Source organism: Mustela nivalis, assembly GCF_964662115.1.
Source record: "Mustela nivalis genome assembly, chromosome: 6".
Taxonomy (NCBI): domain Eukaryota; kingdom Metazoa; phylum Chordata; class Mammalia; order Carnivora; family Mustelidae; genus Mustela; species Mustela nivalis.
The window spans coordinates 145,098,791-145,124,950 of NC_139025.1; the positions used below are offsets into that span (position 1 = coordinate 145,098,791).

Here is a 26,160-nt window from a genome sequence, read left to right on the forward strand (position 1 = left end):
AGAGTAAGAACACAACCTGGTTCAATTATCCAATCACTGGTTCTCAACCACAGGTGCAAATCAAACTCATCTGGAGAGCTGTATGAAAACACATACACATTACCCCCAACCAGATGTCCTGCCTTGCAATCTCTGGCAATGAGTTCTGGCCCTGGTACAATTAACAGAAAAAACTCAAAAAGAGCATTCCTAGTGGGACGTGAACGCCTAATCCAAAAAAGACCACTATGGGCTACCACACATCCCACTCCTTCATCCTTCCAAACACCCCTCAGGAAAAAGCAACCTAGGTAGGCAGATGACAGCCGAAGCCACAAAACAGAAGCACCACAAGGCTATAGGAAGATGGGGTATCATCTTCCGGGAGTTGAGCAATCAATAGGCCCTCCCCGTAGAGTAAAAGCAATTCAGGGGCACATCAGTATCAGTGAAGTTACTTTAAAGGGAAAGACCGAAACTGGATCGACTCCACAAAAACACCTGGGCCGTCCAACTCTTCTGCTCAGAGCTGGAGCACAGGAGGGGAAGCGCATTAGCAACCCAGAACCCAGGGTTCATGGTAACTTAACAAAAGGGTCCTTGAGTTCCCACGGCATGAAGCCCAAGAGGATAAAGAAGGCTCCGAATTTACCACCACTGTATCTTCCCAACTAGCAATGAGGGCCTATCACTTGACAAACACGTCCACAGAATGGACAGGGGCAGGACACAGGAACTGGGACTGATACCCAAAATCCGAAGTGATCCACACAAGCACATTACAGCCCTGAAGCCTTTTAGTTTAGATGAGGGAGCAATCGATGAGAATGGGGTTGGGGGGGCAGGGGAGTCTAGCTTGGGGAGGGGAGAAAGGAAGGGGACACCACATATTAACTGCTTAATCCTCTAATAGGTACCCAGCGTTACTTAAAGGACTATATATATATATATATGTATATGTATATATATTACCTTGCTTATTACCCAAAATAATCCTATTAGGAATTACTATCCCCATGTGAAAGATGAGAAAACTGCGGGACACCTGGGTGGCTCAAGTGGGTTAAGTGTCCACCTTCAGCTCAGTTCATGAGCCCAGGGGTCCCAGGATTAAGTCCCACATTGGGCTCCCCGATCAACAGGAAGTCTGTTTCTTCCCGTCTGCCACTCCCCCTGCTTGTGAACCCAGCGCAGTGCCCGTGCCTTCTCTCTCTCTGACAAGTAAGTAAATACATAAATCTTAAAAAAGAAAAGAAAGAAGAAGATGAGAAACCTGAAACAGCAGGGATCCCAACACTCAAGTCTGGCTCTAATGCCCATATTCTTCTACTTTAAAATGTTAGCAACTCAGAAAATAAACCTTGTCCCTGTTACACAATGTCCAAAACCAGTCAGAGATCCCTGTAACAGGTGACTCAACACTTCCAAGGCCTCATTATACTGACTGACCCCTTGGCCCTTTGGAGAGTAAAAGCTGCCCAATCCAGCTGACTAAGGTATCTTAAGTCACTTACTCTCCACCTGTGACCAAGCACAAGGTGGTCATCAGGCAAAAAAAACAAAGAGGAAGGCTGGACAGTGTAGTAAAAAGTGCAGGCTTTGGGGTGCCTGGGTGGCTCAGTGGGTTAAAGCCTCTGCCTTCGTCTTGGGTCATGATCCCAGGGTCCCGGGATGGAGCCCCATCCCTGGCTCTGCTCGGCGGGGAGCCTGCTTCCTCCTCTCTCTCTGCCTGCTTCTCTGCCTACTTGTGATCTCTGCCTGTCAAATAAATAAAAATCAAATCTATTAAAAAAAAAAAAGATTTAAAAGTACAGGCTTCAGCATCCACAGCTTGGGTCTCTGTCCTAGCTCCTCTCTCACGGCCATGCCACTTTTTAACCTGTGCCATCCTCGGCAAGGTCATGAGAGCACCGAATGGCAGGCAGGACAGCAGGACCCTATAAATGACAAAACCTTACCCAAACATTAGTAGGATTTTCAGAATTTCACATCTAAGCTCAGGTTCCCCTTCTAACCCAAAGTTCTTCCCTGCTAGTGCTCATGAGTCAACCAGTACCACACAGTTTATGGCAATAGTTAGAATTTATTACCTTTGCCTCCACCATTTGATCACAGGGACAGTTCCAGAATTTCCTGAAGAGGAGTTTAGAAAGAAACCTCTTTCTACGCACTTGGAAGGGTGTTAGGAATGTACCTGGAGGCTGCATCTACATACCAAAGTGCCTGCAGGCTTAGAGAGGCCTGAGGATGAGGAGCTGGCTGCCCACCTCCCCCAGCTGCCTAGGCGGTCACTGGGAACCCCCAGTCTCCCTCCACGTGCCTGTGAAACCTGGCCTCCCTCCTCAAGTTCTCAAGACTCAGGGCTTCGGCCCTCCTTCCCCTCACCCCCACTGCTCCAGCCTCACTGAACCACTTGTAGGACACAGAGGAAGCCCGAGGATTGCTCAATCTCTGCGGGTGACAGATACCGCTAGTATTTTATCCCAGAGATGTAATTCATAATATATATAAAAATGTAATATATATAACAACATACAACTATAATACATAATACCTCGGGTATTATTACCCTTCTCTCGGAAAACATTCCTTGTGTCCTCTCCAATCCTAAACTCAGTGCCTACGAAGTACTTCCGTAATACTCTGCCACAGCAGTTCATGCCCCTGGGAACTCAAACAGGCGGCCTCATTTCAGCGTGAGCTCCCACCACCAATGCCCCGCTGGCTCTCCTCACTTTGGGCAATGACACACATCCCAACCAAAGGGCTGGGCTTCATTATATTAACATCTGTGCCTCTTTGCCTACCATGTGTCCCATTCCTATACAAGTAACTTGGTCACTTGTCAACCTCCCCAACAGACTTGAGAGCAAAACTGTCTTCTATGATGTTCCCTGTACCAGTACGCCAGAGAAGACAACAGACAGGGGGACTCCCTGACTTCGCTAGAATATGCAATCTTTTTAAAATCCTTTTGAAATTTTTTTTTTAAGATTTTTTATTTATTTGACAGACAGAGATCACAAGTAGGCAGAGAGGCAGGCAGAGAGAGAGGAGGAAGCAGGCTCCCTGTTGAGCAGAGCCCAATATGGGGCTCATCCCAGGACCCCGGGATCATGACCTGAGCCAAAGCCAGAGGCTTAACCCACTGAGCCACCCAGGCGCCCCATATTTTTTTACTTACTATAATGCTTAGTATCTCCAGACAAGAGATTAAGGCTAGAATCACATTTTGACAATCACCACCAACTAAAACCATCACAAGACCATAGGATGTTCCATGAAATACAAAACATTCCAACAAGACAGAAAATATTCAACTCTCAACTTAAAGAAACAGAAAGCCAGAAATAGCAGCATTAGTCGGCTGAAGATAACCAGAATGGCCCAGTTAACTGGAAATCCTGTGAGCCTTTTGTGCTAAAAAACAGTAATCACTGTAGATGTGATGGAAATGTCCCACATCAGCACCCACATGGAGGCGTGTATAAGTAGGCTACCCCACTCCCTTTAACTGCCTCATAATATGGATACATTTTATTTAATCCATCCCCTATTCCTGAGATATTGAGGATATTCTTAAACAGTTCTCTTAGCCAATAAGCTACAAAAATCCTTGATACACTCTACATTTCTGTATCTCTGACTAGAATATTTAGGTTTCCAAATTGCTCATTGTAACCAACAAGCTATAAATATCCTTGTATATGCCTTCTTGAGCAGCTGCATTCTTGTGTTTGTGTAGGAAAGTGACCCTAGAAATGTAACAGTGTACACAAATAGCTTTGCAGGAAAAAAAAATAGCCATGTTTGCCATCAACACCTATCTATGTGCACAGATACACTTTAATCACAAAACTGTTAACAGTGGTTTATTCTGTTGGATAAGTTATTTGAAGTATTACTAATGGATACAATAAACTACTTGTGTAATATCAAAAAAAAAGGAGAATGAAAATCAAACCTCTAAAAAAATAAACATCAAATTCACAACTGTACTTACCTCTAGGGTTGAGCAAGGCAGATGTGATCAGAGAATGACACTGGTGATGTTTTATGACTGAAGCTGAGTGGTGAGTTCGCAATTGTTCATTATGTAAGTATCAGTCTTTTTAACAGTTAAAATGGTTCACATTAAACCCAGACAAAAGAACCAAATGCAAGGCAAAGGATAGAAGTACCCCCAATCCTACACAAGATGAGCTAAGAATATGAGTGAAAGACTGTTTCTTTTTGTTTGTTTGTTTGTTTCTTAAATTATTTTTTAAACCATCAAGTCAAATAGGACTTTAAATATAAATGACTTATTAAATATAATATACTTAGAATAATATTCAGGGGAAAAAGGTGTTTTAAAAAGAAAGAAAGCAAGCCTTCCCACAGCTAATGTCATACTCAACAGTGAACAAGCTGAAAGCCTTTCCAATCAGATCAGGCACAAGAGTGCCCACTCTTACTTCTCCTATTCAACACAGTACGTAAGTCCTAGCTACAGCAATCAGGCAAGAAAAGGAAATCAACATAACTGAAAAAGAAGTAAAATTGTCTCTATTTGCAGATGACATGATTTCATATGGAGAAAATCCTAAAGGCTCAACCAAAACACTGTTAGATCCAATCAGTGAATTCAGGAAAGTTACAGGATACAAAATTAACATACAAAAATCAGCAGTATTTCTATACACTAAAAACAAATTTTCTAAGAAACAAAGAAATTGAACCCATTTACAACAGCATCACCAACATAAAATACTTACGAAAATATTTAACTGAGGTGAAAGATCACTACTCTGAAAACTGCAAAATGTTAATGAAAAAAATAAAATATGACACAAATGGCGGGGTGGGGGGTCTGGAAGGCTTAACTGGTGGAACGTGTGACTCCTTTTCTCAAGGTTTTAAGTTCGAGCCCCACACTGGATACAGAGATTACTTGAAAATAAAAACTTAAAAAAAAAAAAAAAGCACAAATGGAAAAGTATCCCATGTTCATTAAGTGGGAAAAATATTGTTAAAATGTCACTATTACCAAACGTCAGCTATAGGTTCAATACAATGCCTACTAAGATTTCAATGTTATTTTTTACAGAAGGAAAAAAAGCAATCTTAAAATTTGTATGAAACTGCAAAACCTCCAAAGAGCCAAAATAATCTTGAGAAACAAGAATGTAGAGGCATCACACTTCCTACTTTCAACCTATAGTATAAAGCTATAGGCATCAAAACAGGATGGTACTGGCATTTAAACAGGAAAAAAAACAAAACAAAAAACAACAAACAAACAAACAAACAAACAAAAAAAAAACAGTGGACCAGATCTCAGAGCCCAGAAATAAACTCAAGCATACACAATCGACTAATATTTGACAAGAAAACTCAATGGAGAAAAGACTATTTCTTCAATAAATGTGCTGGAATAGCTGGATACCCCAGGTTAAACAATCTAACTGGACCCATATCCTACCCCACGCACAAAAATAAAGGCAAAATTGATTAAAAACTTGTATGTATGACCTGCAACCATGAAATTCCCAGAAGACACAGAAATAAAGCTCCTTGCCAGTAGTTGGTAATGATTTTTTCGATATGCCATCTAAAGTACCAGCAACAATAAATAAGTATATAAATAAAGTACCAGCAACAAAGTCAAAAACTCAAGTGGGACTACATCAAACTAAAAACCTTCTGCACAGCCAAAAAAAAAAAAACCACCAACAAAGTGAAAAGACAACCCACAAAATGGAAAAAAAAAAATTGCAAAGCATTTATCAGATAAAGAGTTAATATCCAAAATATAGAAAGAACAACTCAATGGCAAAAAACAAATACATTAAAAATTAACAAATTAATGGGGCACCTGGGTGGCTAAGTCGGCTAAGTGTCTGCCTTCAGCTCAGATCATGATCTCAGGGCCCTGGAATTGAGCCCCACATGGGGGGCTCCCTACTCAGTGGGGAGTCGGCTTAGCCCTTTCCGTCCACTTCCCCTCACGCACATGGGTGCACACTTTCTCTTTCTCTCAAATAAATACATAAATATTTTAAAGATTTTTATTTATTTATTTGACAGAGAGAGACACAGTGAGAGGAAGAACACAAGCAGGGGGAGTGGGAGAGGGAGAAGCAGGCTCTCCACTGAGCAGGAAGCACAATGCAGAGCTCGATCCCACAAGCCACAGACAGACACTTAACGACTGAGACACCCAGGCCAGGATGGTTCAGGTCATGATTCCAGGGTCCTGGCATGGAGTCCTGCATCAGGCTGCTCGCTCAGCGGGGAGCCTGCTTCTCCCTCCGCCCGCTGCCGCTACCCCTGCTTATGCTCGCCGCTTGTGCTTGCTCGCGCTCTCTGAAAAATAAAATCTTTCAAAAATTTTTTTAAATTTAAAAAATGTGCAAAGCACCTCAAGAGACATTTCTCCAAAGATATACAAAAGACCAACAGGTTTACGAGTAGATGCTCGACATCACTAGTCAGTAGGGAAACGCAAATTAAAGCCACAATGAGGTATCACCTCACACCTGTTAGAAAGGCCATCACCAAGAAGACAAGAGATCAAACAAGGGTTGGCAAGGATGTGGACAAAAGGGAACCCTTGTCCACTGCTAATAAGACTGTAAATTGGTATAGTCACCATGGAAAACAGTATGGAGGATACTCAAAAAATTGGCAGCATTCCTTACAATAGCCAACACATGTAAACAACTAAGACAGACAAATACTAAATACTGTACAGTCTCACGTAAAAAAATAAATACTGTGTGGTCTCACATGGAATCCAAAAAAAGAAATAAGCTAGTAACTGGAAGAAGGTATTTTTAGAAGGTACAGACTTCCAGTTATAAGACAGGTAAGTACTAGATAACATAAAACTAGTATGTCACTAGTAACTAGTACTAGTAACATACAACATGATGACTACAGTCAACACTGCTGTAGGATATATTGGAAAGTTAAAAGAGTTAAATCCTGTAAGTTTTCACTACAAGAAGAAAAAAAATTTTTTTTTACTGTATCAGTATGAGTGATAGATGTTACTGCAGTAATCATTTCGCAGTATATGAAAATTAAATCACCACGCTGTATGCCTTAAAACTATAGTAACATATGCCAATTATTTCCTCAATAAAACTAGAAAAAGTAAATATACTTCCTATACGATGGAAAAAAGTCTTAACTTTTTTAGGTGTAACTCTAATTTGCATGCTTCTCTCCTATGAGGGTAAGCTCCTAAATGCTGAAAAAGAAAAGCAGTATTTGTTTAAAAAGGGGAAAAAAAGGAATATTGAAAAACAAACAAAAACTATAAATACCTACACATTTAAAGCACCGATAATCTGATTATTCCCTCAAATGATAGGATTAAATATTATCCAGATTTGTTATTAATGCCTAATCATAATACTAAATCATTATCAATAATTACAGCTTGTGATGCCAACTTAGACCAGGAGATGTGGAAAATCCACAAGACTCAAATAAATGGGTCAAACTGAGTTAGTGGGGGGAGAGAGGGAGAGTCCTTTATTTAAGCTTTTACCTCAACAAAGAAAGTCATAAAATTACCTGATTAACAAAGTCATTAGTAGTGCTAAAGCAATTAAAAATGGGATATTCAGGAATCCATCACATATACAGAATCCTTATGAAAAAATACGTGAATATTAAAATTACTCAAAATCTAATTTGCAAACAAGTCTTGTAAACAATCACTACATGGAAATACAATTCAAAAATAATGAAAGGGACTCATCAAAACTGGAATTTTTTTTTTAAGATTTTATTTATTTGAGAAAGAGAGAGAAAAATAGCATGAGCAGGGTGAGGAGGGGCAGAAGGAGAAGCAGACTCCCTGCAGCGCAGGGAACCTGGTGAGGGCTCCATCCGGAGACTCCAAATCGTGACCCGAGCCGAAGGCAGATGCTTAACTGACTGAGCCACCAAGGCGCCCCCAAACTGGAATTTTAGATTCCAACAGAAATTAAATGTTTATTAAAAAAAAGTTTAGGGCGTCTGGGTGGCTCAGTGGGTTAAGCCGCTGCCTTCCGCTCAGGTCATGATCTCAGGGTCCTGGGATCGAGTCCCGCATCGGGCTCTCTGCTCAGCAGGGAGCCTGCTCCCCCCTCCCTCTCTCTCTGCCTGCCTCTCTGCCTACTTGTGATCTCTGTCAAATAAATAAATAAAATCTTTAAAAAAAAAAAAGTTTAACACCTCTTTTCAATTGTGGATAGAAAAGGATTTGGTATCTCTTCAAAACCCTTTCTGAAGTTGACAAAAATGGCATGAAGTGTATTTTACAACTGTGCTTCGAAAGCAAGCGGCATTGTAAGAGCTATTGTTCCCGTTTCAATTTTTTTATAGCTGTTTCCCCCAATGGCCACAAGAGGTCAGCAGAGCAACACTTCAGTTTAAAGAAAAGCCAGCCTGTGGGTCCTTGGCCCAGGAGCTGCCATTTCAGCACTTGGGTAAGTGTTTATTTTTCTGGTACTTACAAAATGGCTGAACTGCTTGGCAGAGGATGGTTTTTTTTTGTCGGTGAAAGCAAAATCTGGTAAAAACCACCATGCAACCTACACTGAAATTCCTTAAAACTTATCTCCAGACTAAATTCCATCGATGATTTAATAGGTAGTATTTATGGAGCACTTAGGTATCAAGCATATGCAAAAATCTTCCTCTCAGTCTTTACAAAAACCCTCTAAGACAAATTATCCTCCTTTATAGCAGAGGCTTAGCTCTAGTGTCTATACACAGGATTCTATCCCGCTGCCCCACAGTATGGAATTCACACTGCTGTGCCCTGCATACATTCTTCAGTTAAACAGATCATTGAACCACCCACAAATGACACAGAGCAACTTCTGTGTTTTGGGAGGCAGGAAAAGCCAAAGATCATTAAACCATGAGTTTCTTATTGATAAAGAATACTGGATCCAGTTCCTTAAATAAATGGAATGACATTTAAGGCCTTTGTTAAGACTTCCACCTCTGGGGACGCCTGGGTGGCTCAGTTGGTTAAGCAGCTGCCTTCGGCTCAGGTCATGATCCCAGCGTCCTGGGATCGAGTCCCACATCGGGCTCCTTGCTCCGCAGGGAGCCTGCTTCTCCCTCTGACTCTGCCTTCCACTCTGTCTGCCTATGCTTGCTCTCGCTCGCTCTCTCTCTGACAAATAAATAATAAATAAAATCTTTAAAAAAAAAAAAAAAAAAAGACTTCCACCTCTGATTCAAGTCCTACCATTCTGTAGAAAACGCCACACATTATAAACAAGATGAAAACACAAGTAACATATTGAGAAAAGAAATTTCAATATAATATGAGGAGAATTACAGATCAAAGAAAAATCCACAGAAAACTGAGAGGTCAGAGACACCAACTACAGAAAAACTTACGAAAAGGAAATTAAACCTTAGGAGTGATTTGAGAAGTGTATTATTACAACACATTATTTCACATTCATCTGCTTTGTAGAAATTAAAATGTATGCTACTACTAAGTGATGCAGAGAAAATAGGCAAGAGGGTACTCATATACTGTTACCCGAAAAGGGATCGGCAGAGGCTTTGCAAAGTAACTTGCCATTTCTGAGTAAACCTCAAAACAGCCATATAAATGGTGCAATTCATTCTGTGGGTATATAACCTGACGAATTATTAAATTTGTGCAGGAGGGGAAAGTATAAAAGTGTTCATGGCTCTGCTCATAAAGACCAAAAAAATAAAGGAAAAAAATGTGGATTTATACTATGCAATCAACTACAAGTTAGACTAGAAATGGATTAGATCTGTAACACTGGCAATTTCAAAACTATTAGATTTTTAAAACACAAAACACTGTGCAAACCATGTTACATGGTTTTTTAAATGCCAACAGTTTTCATATGCCGAGTTCATGAAAGTGACTAAAGAGAAGGGGCAAATAGAATTTTAGTGATATGTAATTTGTATAGAGCTTTTAATTGTATTTGCATTTTTCTGAGTTTTTCTGAATTTCTCAAAAAGGACTATTTCTAACATTTCAGAATTGATCAGTATTCAGGAGCAGGCCTTCCTGGGGTCTGACAGTTCTGGAAGTTACTTCAAACACTGGTAACACCATCGCTTTTCAGAAAAAAAGTCAATCTATTAAGAAAAAAAAAAATGCCCCCAAAAATGCTGCTTACAGTTTCCAATACTAAAAAGAGAAGTCTCATCAGCACCTCCCATATTCAGAAATTCAGTGCAAACAAGGGAAAAGCATCCACTGTAATAAGCATGCTTCTAACATTCTCAAATGGAGCCGGAAGTCCTCTTGTCTTGATCATGCTACCTCTGCTCCCCCATAACCAGTTAAGGCTGAGTAGTCCTAAGGATCCCAGGAAGCATCAAACAAATGACACTCACAGACACAAACCACTAGGAAAAAGTGAATTAGAGCAAGAAGCCTGGGTGAGGTACAAACCAGATAACCATTTCACAAATAGCTACCCAATTTGGATCTGCCAACGCACTAAGGATCATACAAGAAAAGGACATGTTTTCTACAGGGGTAAGAACAAAGCCACCAAGTACTGAAAGCAGGTAGGGGGAAGCTCCTCCTATATCCCACCATCTCATGTGGTTTACTTACAACCATTTCAGAGCCCTGAGGGCAGATGGATTAGTTTGGCCACAAACTCCTTTCAGCACTCTGGGTCTTAACTACTCTTTTCCTTACTTTTAGGCTATGATCTTTAGACTTCCGTAAGGCAGCAGCAATTCCAATGTTCAAAGGAGGTTTAAAAAGCCTGAATGCTAACCTCAGCCGTAAATGACTTCTGTCCAGTGTCAAAGAACTTAAGTGTGGTCCCAGGATCAAGACCAACTTTTTTTTTTTTTTTTAAGATTTTATTTAACTTGACACAGAGAGAGCACAAGTAGGCAGAGAGGATGGCAGACAGCAAGGGAGAAGCAGGCTCCCCACTGAGCAGCGAGTAAGATGCAGGACATGATCCCAGCACCCTGTGACAAAAGGCAGACACTTAACCAACTGAGAAACCCATGCACCCCAACTCCCAACTTTCCCGGTAACAACCCATGTTCACTGTACCAAGGGCTATGCTAAATATTTCAGACCAGTGTCTAAAGTGTGGCATTACTGACATTTGGGGCCAGATAATTCATTCTCCAGAGGCTGTCCTTATGTGTTACAGGGTGTTTAGCAGCATCCCTAGGCTCCACCAAGCAGACGCACCCCAGACCCAACGAGAAATATCTCCAGACACTGCCAGGAGTCAGGGAGGGGGATGTCCCCAACAGGAAACCACTACTTTCAGAAGCATTATTTTATTCAATTCTAACTTCCCCAGGAGACACATACTCTACCCTTTCTCCTTTTTTAAAAAAGAAACAAGCTCAGAGGTTCCTGCCCTAGGTCTTACAGCTAAAAAGCAGAACAGAGGGCGCCAGGGTGGCTCAGTCAGTTAAGTGTCTGTCTGTGTTCAGCTTCAGGTCATGATCCCAGGGTCGCGGATTAAGCCCCACATGGGGCTGCTTCTCCCTTCCTCTCCGCTGTTCCCCCTGCTTTTGTTTGATTTCTCTCTCCCCCTCTGTCAATAAATAAAATCTTGGCAGGGGCAGATCAGAGACCCAAACCCCTTTCCCAATTAGCCCTTATTTCCCAAACCAGCCTCCTCACAAAAGCAACCATGATTGTTGTTCAACATACAGGTTCCCCAGGAACCTCCCACCCCTGATGAAATTCAAATTTCCAGGTGAAAAGTCCGGGAATACGTTTACGTTTAACAAGCACTCAAAGTGACTCTTAGCAAGTAAATCTGGAGACTTCTATGCCTCTATAAAGCTAAATTCAAAGGCAATTTTTTTTGGTAAATCAAACAAGGGAAATGGAGAATCTGACCCATCACTGGCCACTCGCCTCCCTCAAAGTAACAACTTAACCAGCCATACACTGTTTCTATTTGAATGTCAAATAACATCTACTGGAACTGAAGACACTCAAGATTTAACACCCACCACAATCAAGAGCTATTTCCTTTCAGAGCATGTCTACAGAACTGTCCCCAGCCCTGGCTACACAGCAGACCCACCTGCGACACTTGGACAACACCAATCATCTCCCCTGCCACACTGCATAACCCCTAAAATCCAAGCAGATATGGGGCCTTAAAAAAAAAAAATCTCAAGTGATTCTCACACAAGAGCTATTTGGGAAGTAAAGATGAGAACTCAGCTTAGAACAAAACAAATTAGAAGCCCAGTCTTCATAATCCATTGCCAAATCCTTAGTGGGGGGGGGGGGGGGGGGGCAATGGGAGTCAGACAACAAAAGGACACACAGTTCTTCTGAGATTTCCAGTACATCCCCCTCCCATTTACTCTTCTTTCCTCGTGAGTCCCCAAGCACCCTCATGGGAATCACTTCAGCAGCCACATATTAACTAGAAATTCTTTATGCAAAACGATGACTTACAGAGCAGCACTGAGTTTCCGGGATCGATCAACCCTACAATGCATTGAGATTTTTGAGGTGGGTTTTTTTTTCCGGTTTTTTTTTTTCAGGTTTTTTTAAAAGCAGTTTTTGGTTTTGTTTTGTTTTTTAAAGAAACCGCCCACAGGATTATTCTAGATTTTTACCATTTTACCCTACTGTACAGTTTCCTCTTAGCCATCTAATTTGATGGCAAGTTTTAACAAGATGCTTAAATGACCCCTGGAACCAGACTGCCAGTGTTTGAATCCAATTCTACCATCTACTCCCTCCCCACAATGCCTCAGTTTTCTACTGGCAAAACAGGGATAGTGATCACACCTACCTCACAGGCTTGCGAGGATCCCCCACATTAACACATACAAAGGACTCATTCTAACAAGTTCCAGGCCCACAAAAGGCCTTATATATTGTGTCTTTCCAAAGCAAACAACTAAGTTTTCACTGAAATATTTCGCGATCCTCTCATCCACTGCTTTGGTACCTTACTGAAATGCAAAATTGCCAGCGAAACCAGTATAAACAAATTTGTGAAGGATCTGCACATCCTTGTTATGTATATAACTCAAGTGAAGGAACACAATGGGATGGGTATGAAAGCTAAGCAGGACTCAGGACCCCCCACAGGCTTTCAAAGGAAGAGCTCCATGGCAGCTAACATGGGGAGCTCGCAAACCAGGAGGAGGTCACTAGCATTTCTGCTACACTAACAGTAACATTTAACAAAATACGCATTTAAAAAAACAAACAGGGGTGCCTGGGTGGCTCAGTGGGTTAAGCTGCTGCCTTCCGCTCAGGTCATGATCTCAGAGTCCTGGGATCGAGCCCCCCATCGGGCTCTCTGCTCAGCGGGGGGCCTGCTTCCTCCTCTCTCTCTGCCTGCCTCTCTGCCTGCTTGTGATCTGTCAAATAAATAAATAAAATCTTTAAAAAAACAAACAAAAACACCTTAAAATATAGTGCCTGTCAAAGTAAGTAGACAAAAAGCATACATCTACTGCAGTACTTTCCCATAAAATTCTTACCACATGCTGTTTTCCTTTATAATAAAATCCAAAATTAAAGATCACCAGCCTTATGTGTGCTGAACTTAGAAGTAAGCCATATAAATGCCATTCCCTGAGGTTTATTATCAAATTCTATTTTTCTTTAATGCTGGTGACTATTCACAGCCCACCAACGTGTAGTAAGCACCCCTCTAAATAACCGTTCCACAGCAGAGCCCACATCCATTGCTTTAGAAGTCACCTCTATCACCTGGTAAAAGAAGCATCAAGTGGAGAATTACAACAAGTAACAGCACTACAATTTAAAGCATTTAAGACAAGAATGCAAAAATCTTGGGGTCAAGAAAGTCCATCAGCACAGACTACTGCTGAGTCAGGCATTACACTTAATGCAGCAACTGTTCCTCTTCTGTCAAGCACACAACAACCCGTAACAGCACCCTACACACTTCTGCAAGGCGTTGGCAGAACTGCCCTAAAGGGGCACTGAGACACACAACAGCAACATCAAGAATTAGGAAAAGAATCCAAGAGTGCTCTCTGTCAAAAGATTCAAAACACATGCAAACATGTAGAAACACATGCACATTTAAAATGCATGGAGAGCTTTGGAAAATTAACTCAATCCTAAGGAGCCAGGCTGGACTGGAGTATTCTTTGAAGATTTTATTTATTTGTTTGAGAGTGAGAGTGCAGGCATGCAAGAGAGAGAGAGAAAATAAAAGGGCACAGAGAAGCAGCAGCAGACTCCCCATTGAGCAGAGTCCCATGTACGGCCAAATCCCAGGACCCTAAGATAGAGACCTTGGCCAATGGCAGATGCTTAAACAGCTGAGCCACCCAGATACCTCTGGACTGAAGTACTTTTAAGATGCCCTCCAGGGTCTGCAATGACTATATGCTAAGTCAAATATATAGTGCCCTAGTGAGGGTGGATTACTAAGAGCCGGCCACAAACAACCAGACATTGGCTGTAAGTATTAGCACGGTTACATCTACACCCAAACAGCACTGCTCCTTGCCTTCATTATTCACTCTTGCGCAGCTTGAGAGGGGAAATGAGGCAGCGGGTAAACCAGGGCAATAATCACTTGCTCCAGAAGGTGGGTAAAAGGTACCTTACTCGAGAGTGACTGCCAAGAGTTGGGCTGTGACTCACCCAAGAAGCTGTTCTGGTCCAGAAAGAATCACACACTCCCTTTGAAAGGCAGGCTTTCTCAGAAGGAAATTCTAGGAGAGGATTAACTGAAAACACACCCAAGGTTTCAACTAACTAAAAGGGGACTTGCCTTCTAAAATCATTTTAGAATGGTTTAGACATATAACTGTATCAGCTGGAGGGAAAGGGTTCTAAATTAGGCCTAAATGATCTCCTGCAGGGAGGCAAAGACACCAAACTCACTCAGGGACAATCTGGCTCTTAACAAGGGACGTAGTACAAGACGGCTCAGGTCATGATCCCAGCGTCCTGGGATCGAGTCCCACGTCGGGCTCCTTGCTTGGCAGGGAGCCTGCTTCTCCCTCTGCCTCTGCCTGCTATTCTGTCTGCCTGTGCTCTCTCTCCACCCCCCATCTCTGATAAATAAATAAAATCTTAAAAAAAAAAAAAACTTAAGTAAAATATTACTCACACCTTACATTTAAAGAGCACTTTCAATATAACAGGCTCTTTGCTAATAAAGCACTTCGTAGGCATTACATTACTTAACTTCTTAACCCAATGAAAATTATCATTATCCACATTTTTAAGAAATCCAAGAATGAGTACTTCACGGGCCTATACTGGGAAAAAAATTTTTCAGTATCCACGTAAACACTGCACTGGTGTGTATTAGGTACACAGCTCCTGCCAAGTACGGAAGTTAACAGTTAGACACATCACAGATAACAAAATAATTCATTAGATGGAATCCAAAATATAATATCAGGACCCATCCTTAGAATGATGCCTTAGCCAAGGCTTGTCGGCACCATTTCCCCAAAATACAGGATCTCTCCAATAAAGAAAATTTAAAGTACTTTTCAGTATGGAATATAATCCAGACGATGCCTCTGAACTAACCAAAAAAGGTGGCCCTAACCAAGTATCTTAACAATGAAATACTAAATAGGAACTGTTCCAAGATGTACCATGAAAGGCTTCCATACACTTAGGTTCTCCATGACTTACTTCACAAAGCAAAGGCTCATTCCCCACCTCATAAACTGCATTCAAACTTATTAGAAAGGTCTCTGTCCCCAGGCTTGCCATGCCAATTAAAGTTTAAACTGTTTAGGGGAAAAGGTCATAGCAGACATATAAACAACATGTTGCAACACTGTTCTAAATTACTGATTACAAATTAAACATACAACAGATTTAAGTCTAGGTATTTGATGGTATTTGGTATTTGATAGTATCTGATAACTGAGTCAAATTTGTCCTTCTGGCTTTACATTAGTAACACTAAAGCTCCAAAGCAACAGCAATTCTGCTATGGTATAAATTTGAATTCAATGCCAGGGCAGGCTAAAGGCAGGAGACAATTGCTCAGCTATAACAACAAGGATCTCCCAGCATAATCTATTTGTATACTCAATAATTCTTAGGAGATTTAAAAAAAAAAAAAAAAAAAAAGAACAACTTTCTTCACTAATGTAACCACCACCCCTCAAAAAAGCCCAGTTCTAAGGTTTGCAGAAAGAACCTAAAAGGCCTTTTAAAAAAGGAAAAAAAAAAAAAAAGGCCCATAAACAGATAAAAATTTATTAGGTGTCACACAGAGCAGTCACTCAATTTTTTGTCAGGAACAAGTTTACTACCACATTTTATAGGATAAAGTAGGAGAAAGGGTAAGAGTTTGGAAATCTCAGGGGCCTCAAGAAGTATATCACAATTGTTGGGGATATGCTGTAGGGGCTGAAGGGAGAGGGGTCAACTACAGAATCTATGAGAGACACCTGGGGGACTCAGTCAGCTGAGCATCCGACTCTTGCTTTCGATCGGGTTATGACCTCAGTCTTGTGCAAAGTGTGGAACCTGCTTCAGATTCTCTCTCCCCTCCCCCTGCTCCCTCTCTGGCTCTCAAAAAAACAAAAATCTGTGAATTTCAGATGCTGTCAGATAAAAGTCAACCAAGCTTCAGATTCACCTCTCAAACTGGAACTTGCTAAAACTTTCACAAAATTCTTTATCAAACATATGTTCTTGTGAGGACTTCATCTTTACGGATGTTAATTTCCAAGGTGCCAAATATCAATTGGAAATTAGGTTTTAAAAACCGACGAAGAAAAGAGAAGTTAAATCAACATTCTCTGGCCATTTCATGCCAATTTGCACATAGAAGGAAAATGCACTGAAGTTTTAATGAACAGGCCTAATTACTCTGGTTCTTTAAGAAGTTCACTGGCTCCAAGGGACACGCAAACAGTTCATAAATTACTGTTATCATAATATGTACTTTAACTCAAGTAGTAATGGTATCTATTTGGGGCTAAAACGCCTTCTACAGAGTAATCTATACCTTGGAACATGAATACAATGTTACTTAATTCTTACCCTAGTTTTTAGGAATTTAAAGGCATCTAGCAATAATAAAAATGTAAAACAACTAACCAGAATTCAATCTCAATACACAGAAAGAAAATTTTTCTTGTTGCTTTAAATGCACTTTAATTTGAAACTCAGTTAATGGTCAAGTTCTACAAGTATTTACCTCTACAGCTAATTCTTTTGTATGTAATTTATACCTGAGCATGTAATTTAAAAATCTCTTGTCAAATCTGATGGACAAGTCTATAACACAAACTGAAAATCCAGCTTCACCTAAAGTTTCCATAAACTCTTCAAAGAATTCTTCCTGAAGAATCCAAACTAAGTGAACATACAAAACCAACCATTACAGTGAATTTTGTCTTTTTTAAAGCTTTATTCAGAAACTTAAGAGATGCCCAGACAAACCTCTCTACCTACAATCCACACCCCTCCTGAAGTGAACGTATTCCATTCAGTAAGAAACTTCTGAAAGGGCCAACTACCTAAAGCTCACTGCTGTTACGGCTACAATACTCCAATCGCATGGGGAGACGGGGGTACTTTTTGGCAGGGTACAGCAGGAAAACGTTAATACAGTCTTTCCTTCTTAAATTCATTATCTGTGACTGAATAATGAAATCATCAATTGCTAAACTAGGTTTTTTTGCTGTTGTTGTTGTTTTAAACCAGAAATCCTCGCCAAGGGTTTCCCAATAAGACAGACCATGAGCATAACCACAGCATTTTAATAGGTTTACCCGGACTGAACTAAAATTTCCAGAATCGGGGATTTGAGAGGTTTCCGAAGGTTCTTCCGAGTAATTCATTACACTATCAACCAAGTTTTGGGGAGTCACAGTTCCTTCGCCAGGTGCTATCAACACTTAAAAGGAGCTGTTGTCTAACAGTTGTTTGCGTAGTAATGGGTGCCTAATACTGTACTCTGACTTTTTAACAGTATTTAGAGTTAAGTGAAAACTCCTATGCTCTTTTGTACTTATCCCCATAATTTTAGAAATAAATCACTTTGCACATACTGACCTGAGTTTTCCTCCATCAAATGCCAACTGAGAAAATGTATGGTACCAAGTAAAAATGCACGGGGACAAGTTCAAACAGTCTTCCCTTTGTTTATGAGCCATGATTGGTAACAGCGCTAACACCCGTTAGGACGTCTCACTTGAAACAAAAGTATCTCCTCTGAGCTAAAAGGTTTCGGTCAATGGTAACAAGATTAAGTTTACTAATCTCTTCACATTGAACAGAAGAGGGCGGGGGGGGGGGGGGGACCCGCTAGGATATGAGAAAGGAAAGCGGGAAGGAAAAATGTAAAAAACTGGCACGTTTTCGATTTGAAGGTTCCGATGAGCGCCTTTTACTGTCGCCGAAAGTAGAAGCCGCTCCTGAGAGGAACACCGTTCCCAGGCAAGGGCAAAGGAATACACGCCGCAGGGTGCGGACCGCTAGAGGGAAGGGCGCAGACGACTCCCAGAGGCGAAATCCGCAGGGGAGAGGCCGCCCACCGGAAAGTCCCAGCCTGAGCTTCGGCCCCTTCCCTTCCCTACCCCCGCCCCCGAAGGCTGCTGGCTCGCTAGACGAAGAGGAAGCACCCTGGTTGCGCACGCAGCCCAACGTCACTGCGTTCGCTCCTCCCAGGAGCGAGGCGACGCGCCTTACGTCGCGGGGCGGGACCTGCCGGAGGCCGCCGCTGTTGACCCGCTGTTACCAGGCGTGCGCACAGCCAATCAGCAGCAGGCGCCGGCGCCGGCGCCGGCCGGCCTTTGAACTCCGCACGGCAACTTCCTGCTGTTTGGCGAGTACACAGTGCAATGCAGTATGTCTGTCAGCGCTGCGGCACAAAGGAACAGCCATTTTGTGACTGAGCTGGACCTGCACCAAGATGCCAGGGGCTCACAGAGCTGCTGCCTGCGCTAACTACCGAGCTGCCCTTTATTTTAACATCAGAGAACCAAAAAAGGGGAGGTGGGAGGGGGGGAAAGGAGTTTTGATATTTCAAGTTTCCACTCGATTTTCAGTATTTTCAAAAATCCCGATTCTTAAGAATTATCAGCATCATAAAATGGCTGCCACTTAAAAACTGCCTGTTCAGTCCACAAGCAACTGCATAATGCCATTTCTAATTAGCCCCACGATCTCAGAGTAACTGCTAAAAGGCTGATTAAAAAGCAGAAGATTTTGCCCGCACCGCAGGTTGTCAAAATAAATCTGGTTCAAAGGCAGACGATTTAGAGGTAAATTTAATAAACTGTCTCAGTTCTTTAGGTAAAATTGCAAACGCAGCGTCCTAGAACACACAGAACTCTTTGTGTGCACAGTTCCATTCACATCCCTTCTCTCTCTCGTCTCCATTTTTTAGTATTACTGAAGTTACCCCCAAACTGCCAATTATTTAGGTAAGAAGTACGTAGCATACAGTTCTATATATACGTCCTTCACTAAAACTTTTAAATATTTAAAAACTTTACAGATTTCTCAAGTATTTAAAATGGTATTTTTGAAAGTGAACATTTTAATCTTCAGAAATCACGATATACAACACATAAATTTAAAATCATTCACAAAATACAGGAATAACAAACTTAAGTCATTGCTTTATTTCCAAAAACAGTCAAGTATCAGGTTTACCTAAACTCGCACTCAATCCTTTCAGATCCTAAACTAATTCTCAGAACAAAATTTACTTGACCTGCAAACTCCTCCCTTCCTCTCTTGTGGCCCAGGCTACAAGTGATTTTTGTAGTATTCCCTAAATATTAGACTTTGTGCCATAGAAATAGGTCCTTACAAAGAAATTCTGAAAGACTGGAACCAAGTACTAGTACCTGACCAGTCTCCTGAACTTTAACTTCCTAAAAATTACATTAATCTACCACAATAAACACCACTAGCATCCCATTAAGCTTTACAATTTTTAAAGGAAGTGATGTCATAATTATGTACATGTATTAAGGTATGCAATTTTGGGTAAGGAATTTTAAACTCCCATCTTCAAGGAGTCTCTCGGATTATTTTTGAACATCCATCAGCTATGTGAATCAAATTACTTGACAAAGTGCATTTAAAAGTACAGTACATGCTTCCTTGTTAACCATAACCCCACTGCCAATAGGTAAATGCATGACAACTTCCAAGTAACTTTTCTAGGGAGTAAATTATTTTTTTAAAAAAATAGCAACACTGCTTAATTTTTGAAATTAGAAGGCAGCCTCATCAATGACGTTAACCACAAACCTTGCATAAGAAAGCCAAAACCTATGTGAGAATATGCAAATCATACATACTCAAGGGAGTAACAATTTTAGGTACTGAATCTATAATAATTTGTCAAATACACCTGGGGATTCCTATTTCTTCAAATTGCCATTACTTTTCAGAAAAATCAGCTCAGGATTAGTGGAGAAATAAGTTTTCTGTTCTAAATCAAACCTAAGTAATGACATGGGTAATTCAGTTCAAAAAAGACAGCAGTCCAAACTGTCTGACAACTCAATTTGCAAAAGAATGTGGATTTAGAAGCAAGAGTCAAAATAGATTAAGTATAATGAAACATAAACTTCAACATTTGTAATAAACCACTTCAAAACTTTCAAATTCACTAACCTAGTAATAAAGTATATTACTTCTATAAAATTAAAAAAGTAAAAGCAAAACTTGGGGGGGGGAATCATATAACCAATCACATCCTTAACTGTAGGATTTAAAATTCATAACATGACAATTTGTAAGAACACACATCAAGAAATGCATTTATATGTACTTTTCAAAATTAATATACAGATCATACAACAAAATGTCTAAGAAGCTTTATTACTTAGTCACTACGATACTCCAACAAATGTGAAACAAATCGTGATCTGAACAAACAGTATATTTGTAAGCTTCAGAAGATAAAGCATTCCAGGCGACTCTGTCAAAATAAATCAATAAATTTAAAGCAGCTACAACTAAAATGCAAGAATAAGATACTACATATCTACCAAGCAGAAAGCACTGTCTGAATATAAGCATATAAATGTAAACCTTAAAATATTTTAAATGCAAAATATACAAATATAATCACAGTAACAAACACAAAAGAGAAGTATATTAAGAGTATTCCAGTATTTCTGTGATCACAGGTTTGATTTCATAAATGCAGGAACTATAACCATGGAGTAAAGGTTTTGATAAATCTTATCAAAATTTCCTAAAATGTCAAGAGTATCAAAAGAAATATAGAGTCAAGTAAAAATATAAACTGAGAGGCATCAGTCAAAGAGTCCTTTTTGCAATTTCATTTTAAAATGTACATTTTTTCATTCATATAACTTTCTCAAACGTCTATTTACTATAATTTACTACCACAAGGCTCCTCTATGGCCTTCAGTTACAAGTTTGGGTATCCTAGATTCTTCAAAGAAAAAATTTGCCTTGTATGTAAAATGGTGCAATGCAGCAATGGCTAAACCGACAAGGTCATTTTTCTACAGCACAAAAACCTAAAAACTGAAATTTATTAACAGAAAAACTGTAGTTTACAGGAAAGGCCCCTTTGAATAAAGGTACCTTACCTTTTGACTGCTGTAAGAGGCCTTAAGTCACAACTCAACTTTCATAAATTGCTACCAAAAAATTAGGGTGTGGCATATTAGCAATCTCAAGGTCACGCTTTAAAAAACGAATCCAAATTAGTAAAATACTTAAAATAAAACAGACAGCTTTCCCTGTCTGTCAAGGTAAACAATGTAAGCTGAGGTTTCCCCCCCAAAAAAAAGAAAAAAGGAAGAAAGTTGATAGCTCATACCTCGATGCATTGCTGTGTAGCGAACTGTCCTCCTCTTGGCTTTTGTCCTTATTTCTCATCATCTTTTAATTCTTAAATATTAAGGGGGAGGGGGAATCTGTGTTTGCTTTGAAGTCCTGTGCCCAGGTATTTACTGTCAAAAGTTGAAAGAAAGGTAAGGTCCCAGCTTCTATCGATGGTTTTTATTATCAGGAACAAAGTCCTGACGATGTAACGATATTCTTATAACACAACAGCGGTAAGCACCAAAAAACAAAATATTTCTATTTTTTCCTTAAAAAAAAAAACAAAAAACCAAAACGGATAAACCGAACAGGGAGAATCATCACTATCAATAAGGAAAGTTTCTCAAAGTAACACACTGGATACAAATAACAATCTCTGTATCTTATTGCGTCATCCAGGAATTTCTCATATTTACAGAAAATAAAGCGAACTTATACATATAAATCTTTAAAATTATCACTAACGATCATGGACTTACCTGATCCATGTAGTAGGTCCAAAGCAAGAGTCCTATCTAGTAGTAGAAAAATATCAGATCCCAAATAATTAAAAATAAAAACAAAATTCTCCGTTACAAAAACGAAAAATAAATAAAATAATCCTCCAATATGTTAACTGGCCAAAAAAATAAAGCAACAATTAATACTAAAACGGGTCCGGAAGGAAAAAAACCTCATTAGGAGAGCGCACAAAAATGGAGGTGCGCCATGGCTTCTAAGCTGGAAAAAACAACGACCTGGGCTCTCAGTACGGCTGCTTCTTTCCAACAAGGCACGAAAAGAAAGCTCCTAAAAGCTGCTTTTCTCCCTTAAAAAGGTTCGAATCGACCCCAGTAAGTCACTAGGAGAGGCAGGGGGCTGCGGGGGCCCCCTGAGGCTGCCCGAAAGTTAGGGAAAGTTGCGTAAAGTGAGGCGAAGGCAGGGAGCAGAGCGCGCTCTCTCTAAGGCACAGCCGCCATCTAGAGCCTCCTTCCCAGCTCTGAGAGCTCTGCCTTTGATTGACACTCTCTACATTTACCCCACAACTCAGGTGATGTACCATAGACCCACCCCTTCATCTCCACCAAAAAAAAAAAAAAAGAAGAAAAAAAAAGATCCTCCATCCCAGGGAGCCTGAGGACCCCTACCCCCACACCTCCCTGCCCCTCCAGACCACCCCATCAAGGGGAGGAGGGAGGGTTTCTTAACCCCCTCTGGCTCAAGCACCCTTTTTAAGCCAGAGAGAAATGTAATTTGTTCCTTTTGTCTAAAGATCTGCTAAATATTTCAGTCCTTGAGCTAAAATAACTTCCTCTCTGGACAGGAAGTGGTGTTTTATCAAGCCATTTTGAAAGAGGGATAATTCCTAGAGAATATAAAGCTAAGCTTAAGTATTAATCTCTTTAAAAATTAACCCCCCCATGGGTAAAATGGTTTCTAAACAAAAGCAAAACCTCAATTTCATAAATTAAATTCAAGTCTTGCCTTCTTTATGAAGCCTAAAAATTATCTAATGACAAAGTTTATGGGGGAATTTTCCATCCCAACTGGAAAAAGGGGTACAACTCAACAGCGCCTCCCTAGTGTTCAGTTGCATTAGAGCAAAAAATTAATGCAACTAGCTTTTACCCAAGGACCTCAATCTTTCCTTAAACTTAAAATAAAATTCTTTAACCCATTATATATAACCTTGCACACTTCACCAAAAAATCCTCATAACCACAATGAATTTACTTCACACAGGCAAAACAAAGTTCTTAAATTCAAGAGCATGGAACTACTATGTACACCCTTTAACAAACCCAAGAAACTCCACCTTCAAACCAATACAACACACATATATCCCAACCATTACCTTTTATTTCAAATCAAATTCTAAAGCATATACCCATTCCAACAATGGCAAGTTAGTAATAATTGGTCCTATCTGATGGCAAGTTATCAAAGTAATGTCACAAGACAAATTCTCCTAAATACCAAAACCATGAGATCTATGGAAACAATATAACTACTAATGCCAAAAAACAATTTAACACATTTCTCTCAAAAAGCACCCCAAGAAAACATTCACGCATCTAAAAAAAATCAACTTTCCTTACTTACATTTTAGTATACCAGAACAATGTTCTCGCCTCATTTAAGAAACCCATTTTAGGTTTATACCTAACAAGACCAACAATGTTGCATCTAGGTAGTAAAATCCATAATCAAAACCTAGTTTCAATTCTATACCTTCTACAAAACATTAAATTTTCTACCAGAATCAAAATCCAAAAGTCCACTTTTCATTTATACAGACCAACCACCTCAAATCACTTAATGAGAATAAATATTGCACATGTATTGATCAGAGATGTGTACACTATGGTATTTGGCATTAGTCACACAAAATGATTATTTCTCATGGAAAAAAAAAAAGAATTCAACCTGAACTCTTCCTTGTTATCTGTATAATGGGAAAATACAATAAACAAGTCATTTGGTCTATCAAAATGAAGTCTATCCTACTTTTATCATTCTTACTGAAACTGGTATTAGTCAATTATCAATAAATGGAACAGTAGCATTCACCTAGAATTCAAACAATCTACGACACGGCAGGATTTATTTAAATTCCTAAGCAGAGTAAGAAAAATAGAAGATAAAGTCCTACCTTCATATTTACATAAAATGTATTATAGACATTATTGCCACCAAAATCTTAAATCCTTTTACGAATACCCTAAGGACACTTCCATATAAACCCAATACCTCTTTTCCTGATATTAACCACTAAAACAACAAGAGGCACCAGTAGGTTAAAGGTTCAGGTGAATATTCTACTGTAAAACATAATATTAAAAAGCATAGGTAAGAGAGACCTTTTCCATCAACACAAAATAACTCATAAAAATATTTTATCACTCATTCTGAATTTTGAGGCAAAAGGCATTTTGTTTTATAAGCTTATTACAATCTCATGGCAAATTAAAGTTCCTATTATTACCCCTTGGTAAGTTATTTTCCAAGATGTTTCAAGAAAGCTCAAAATAGCATTTCAACCAAACCAGCATCTCTTAATGCACAAATTTCCACAACTTTGTGAAAAAAGACAAATATTTATCAACCAAGTGAACCCTCTTTCAGCACACCATTTCCATTTTACCAGCTTTATTCAGTATACCTACTGCTGGGGAACTGTAAAAGTCAAAGTGTTAAGGCAGTAATTGAACATTTAATGAAACTTCGGCTTGAAAAAAAAAAGCCCAAACTGAGAAATTTTAAAGTGTAAGAAATTTTATTAAAGTTAACATTCCACAAGATCATACTCATACAAATCCAACTGCAAAAATTTCCAGGCATACAAACTAACATCTGTGTTACTGTGCCATCTTTCTTCTCCAATTGTCAAGAATGTACTTGATTTAGGGATACAAAAAGTCTTTAGAAAGTCAAATCCACTGTCCATTTGTGCTGGGTAAGAAACCTATGTCTTCATTTCATGAAATCCATGTTAAAAGAACCCTGTCTTGGTTGTGTATTATCACAGCACTCTTGTATTAATCCATTTTCCTCAAATCCCCATAGTGGACTGCCATCTTGTTTTCTCAGTGGTAGGGTCCATGTGAGACTCTTCAAGCTGACTGGGTGCTTGATGAAAACATTGAAAGAAAAAAATGCTGTTGGAATACCGATAATCTTATTCCTTCAAACAGAGAACATCCACCCACCTTGAAGATACTCTTACCATACACAAAGTTTTAATTTCGTAACAGCTTTAAACTATAAAACTGTATTAAAGTTTCTATGTTCTACACACACTTCTCAAGGAGAGGATCATGGCAAGACTGCAAGTGAGTAACAAAGTTCTTCTACTGTCACAGATACATATGTAACTATAAAAAAGTGGCAGTGAATAGTCAAATTTTACATACTTAATGTTGTTAAATTCAAAATCCTGGAAAGCTAAATTATAGCAACACTATGTATTCTAAATCTCAATGCAGAAAACTTTCCAAACTTCTTCAAATAAAACTAATTATGGAAAAGAATTTTGAGATTAAGGGGGAAAAAAAAAAAAACCAAGGCAGTGTATAACCCCATGGTTTTCCAGTTCAACAGATGTTAATTAATTCTGTTTAGGTAACACAAATGGCCAAAAGAGATGCCACCATCTTCAGCAACTTATTTGAGAATACAGAAAAAATATGTAGCCAACTACAGAAAAAAATGATAAAAATGTAAAATATCTATGTGGCCTATTTGGTATTTGCCATAAATTGCTATCAGATTTCAAATTAAGTGCAAGTAAAATACTTCTGTTGCCGAGGTTATCAAATGTTCCTCACAGAGAAACAAATCCATTACTTAAATAATTTGACCTAAAGGGACTAAGTGGGAAGCCAGGATATTCTACTATTAAA

General features: G+C 39.6%; 1 protein-coding gene and 1 long non-coding RNA gene across 3 annotated transcripts in view; one reads left to right on the forward strand and one right to left on the reverse strand.

The window, feature by feature from the left end:
- CHD2 (chromodomain helicase DNA binding protein 2) overlaps positions 1 to 23,032 on the reverse strand; it is a 121,605-nt gene extending 98,573 nt beyond the window's left edge. Inside the window, exons 1-2 of one of the 2 annotated variants that reach the window (XM_082736714.1) lie at positions 22,258 to 23,032; positions 21,774 to 21,906 (exon numbers count right to left, since the gene is read on the reverse strand). In XM_082736714.1, coding sequence (XP_082592840.1) covers positions 21,774 to 21,835 — 62 coding nt within the window. In that variant the 5' untranslated portion in view covers positions 21,836 to 21,906; positions 22,258 to 23,032. The remainder of the gene's footprint in view (positions 1 to 21,773; positions 21,907 to 22,257) is intronic. The other variant, XM_082736715.1, reaches the window with a different exon arrangement.
- Positions 12,493 to 21,727, forward strand: LOC309867674. The gene is made up of 2 exons (XR_014313302.1): positions 12,493 to 15,934; positions 16,003 to 21,727. It is a non-coding gene; the product is annotated as an uncharacterized lncRNA (long non-coding RNA).
- Positions 23,033 to 26,160: the final 3,128 nt, after the last annotated feature.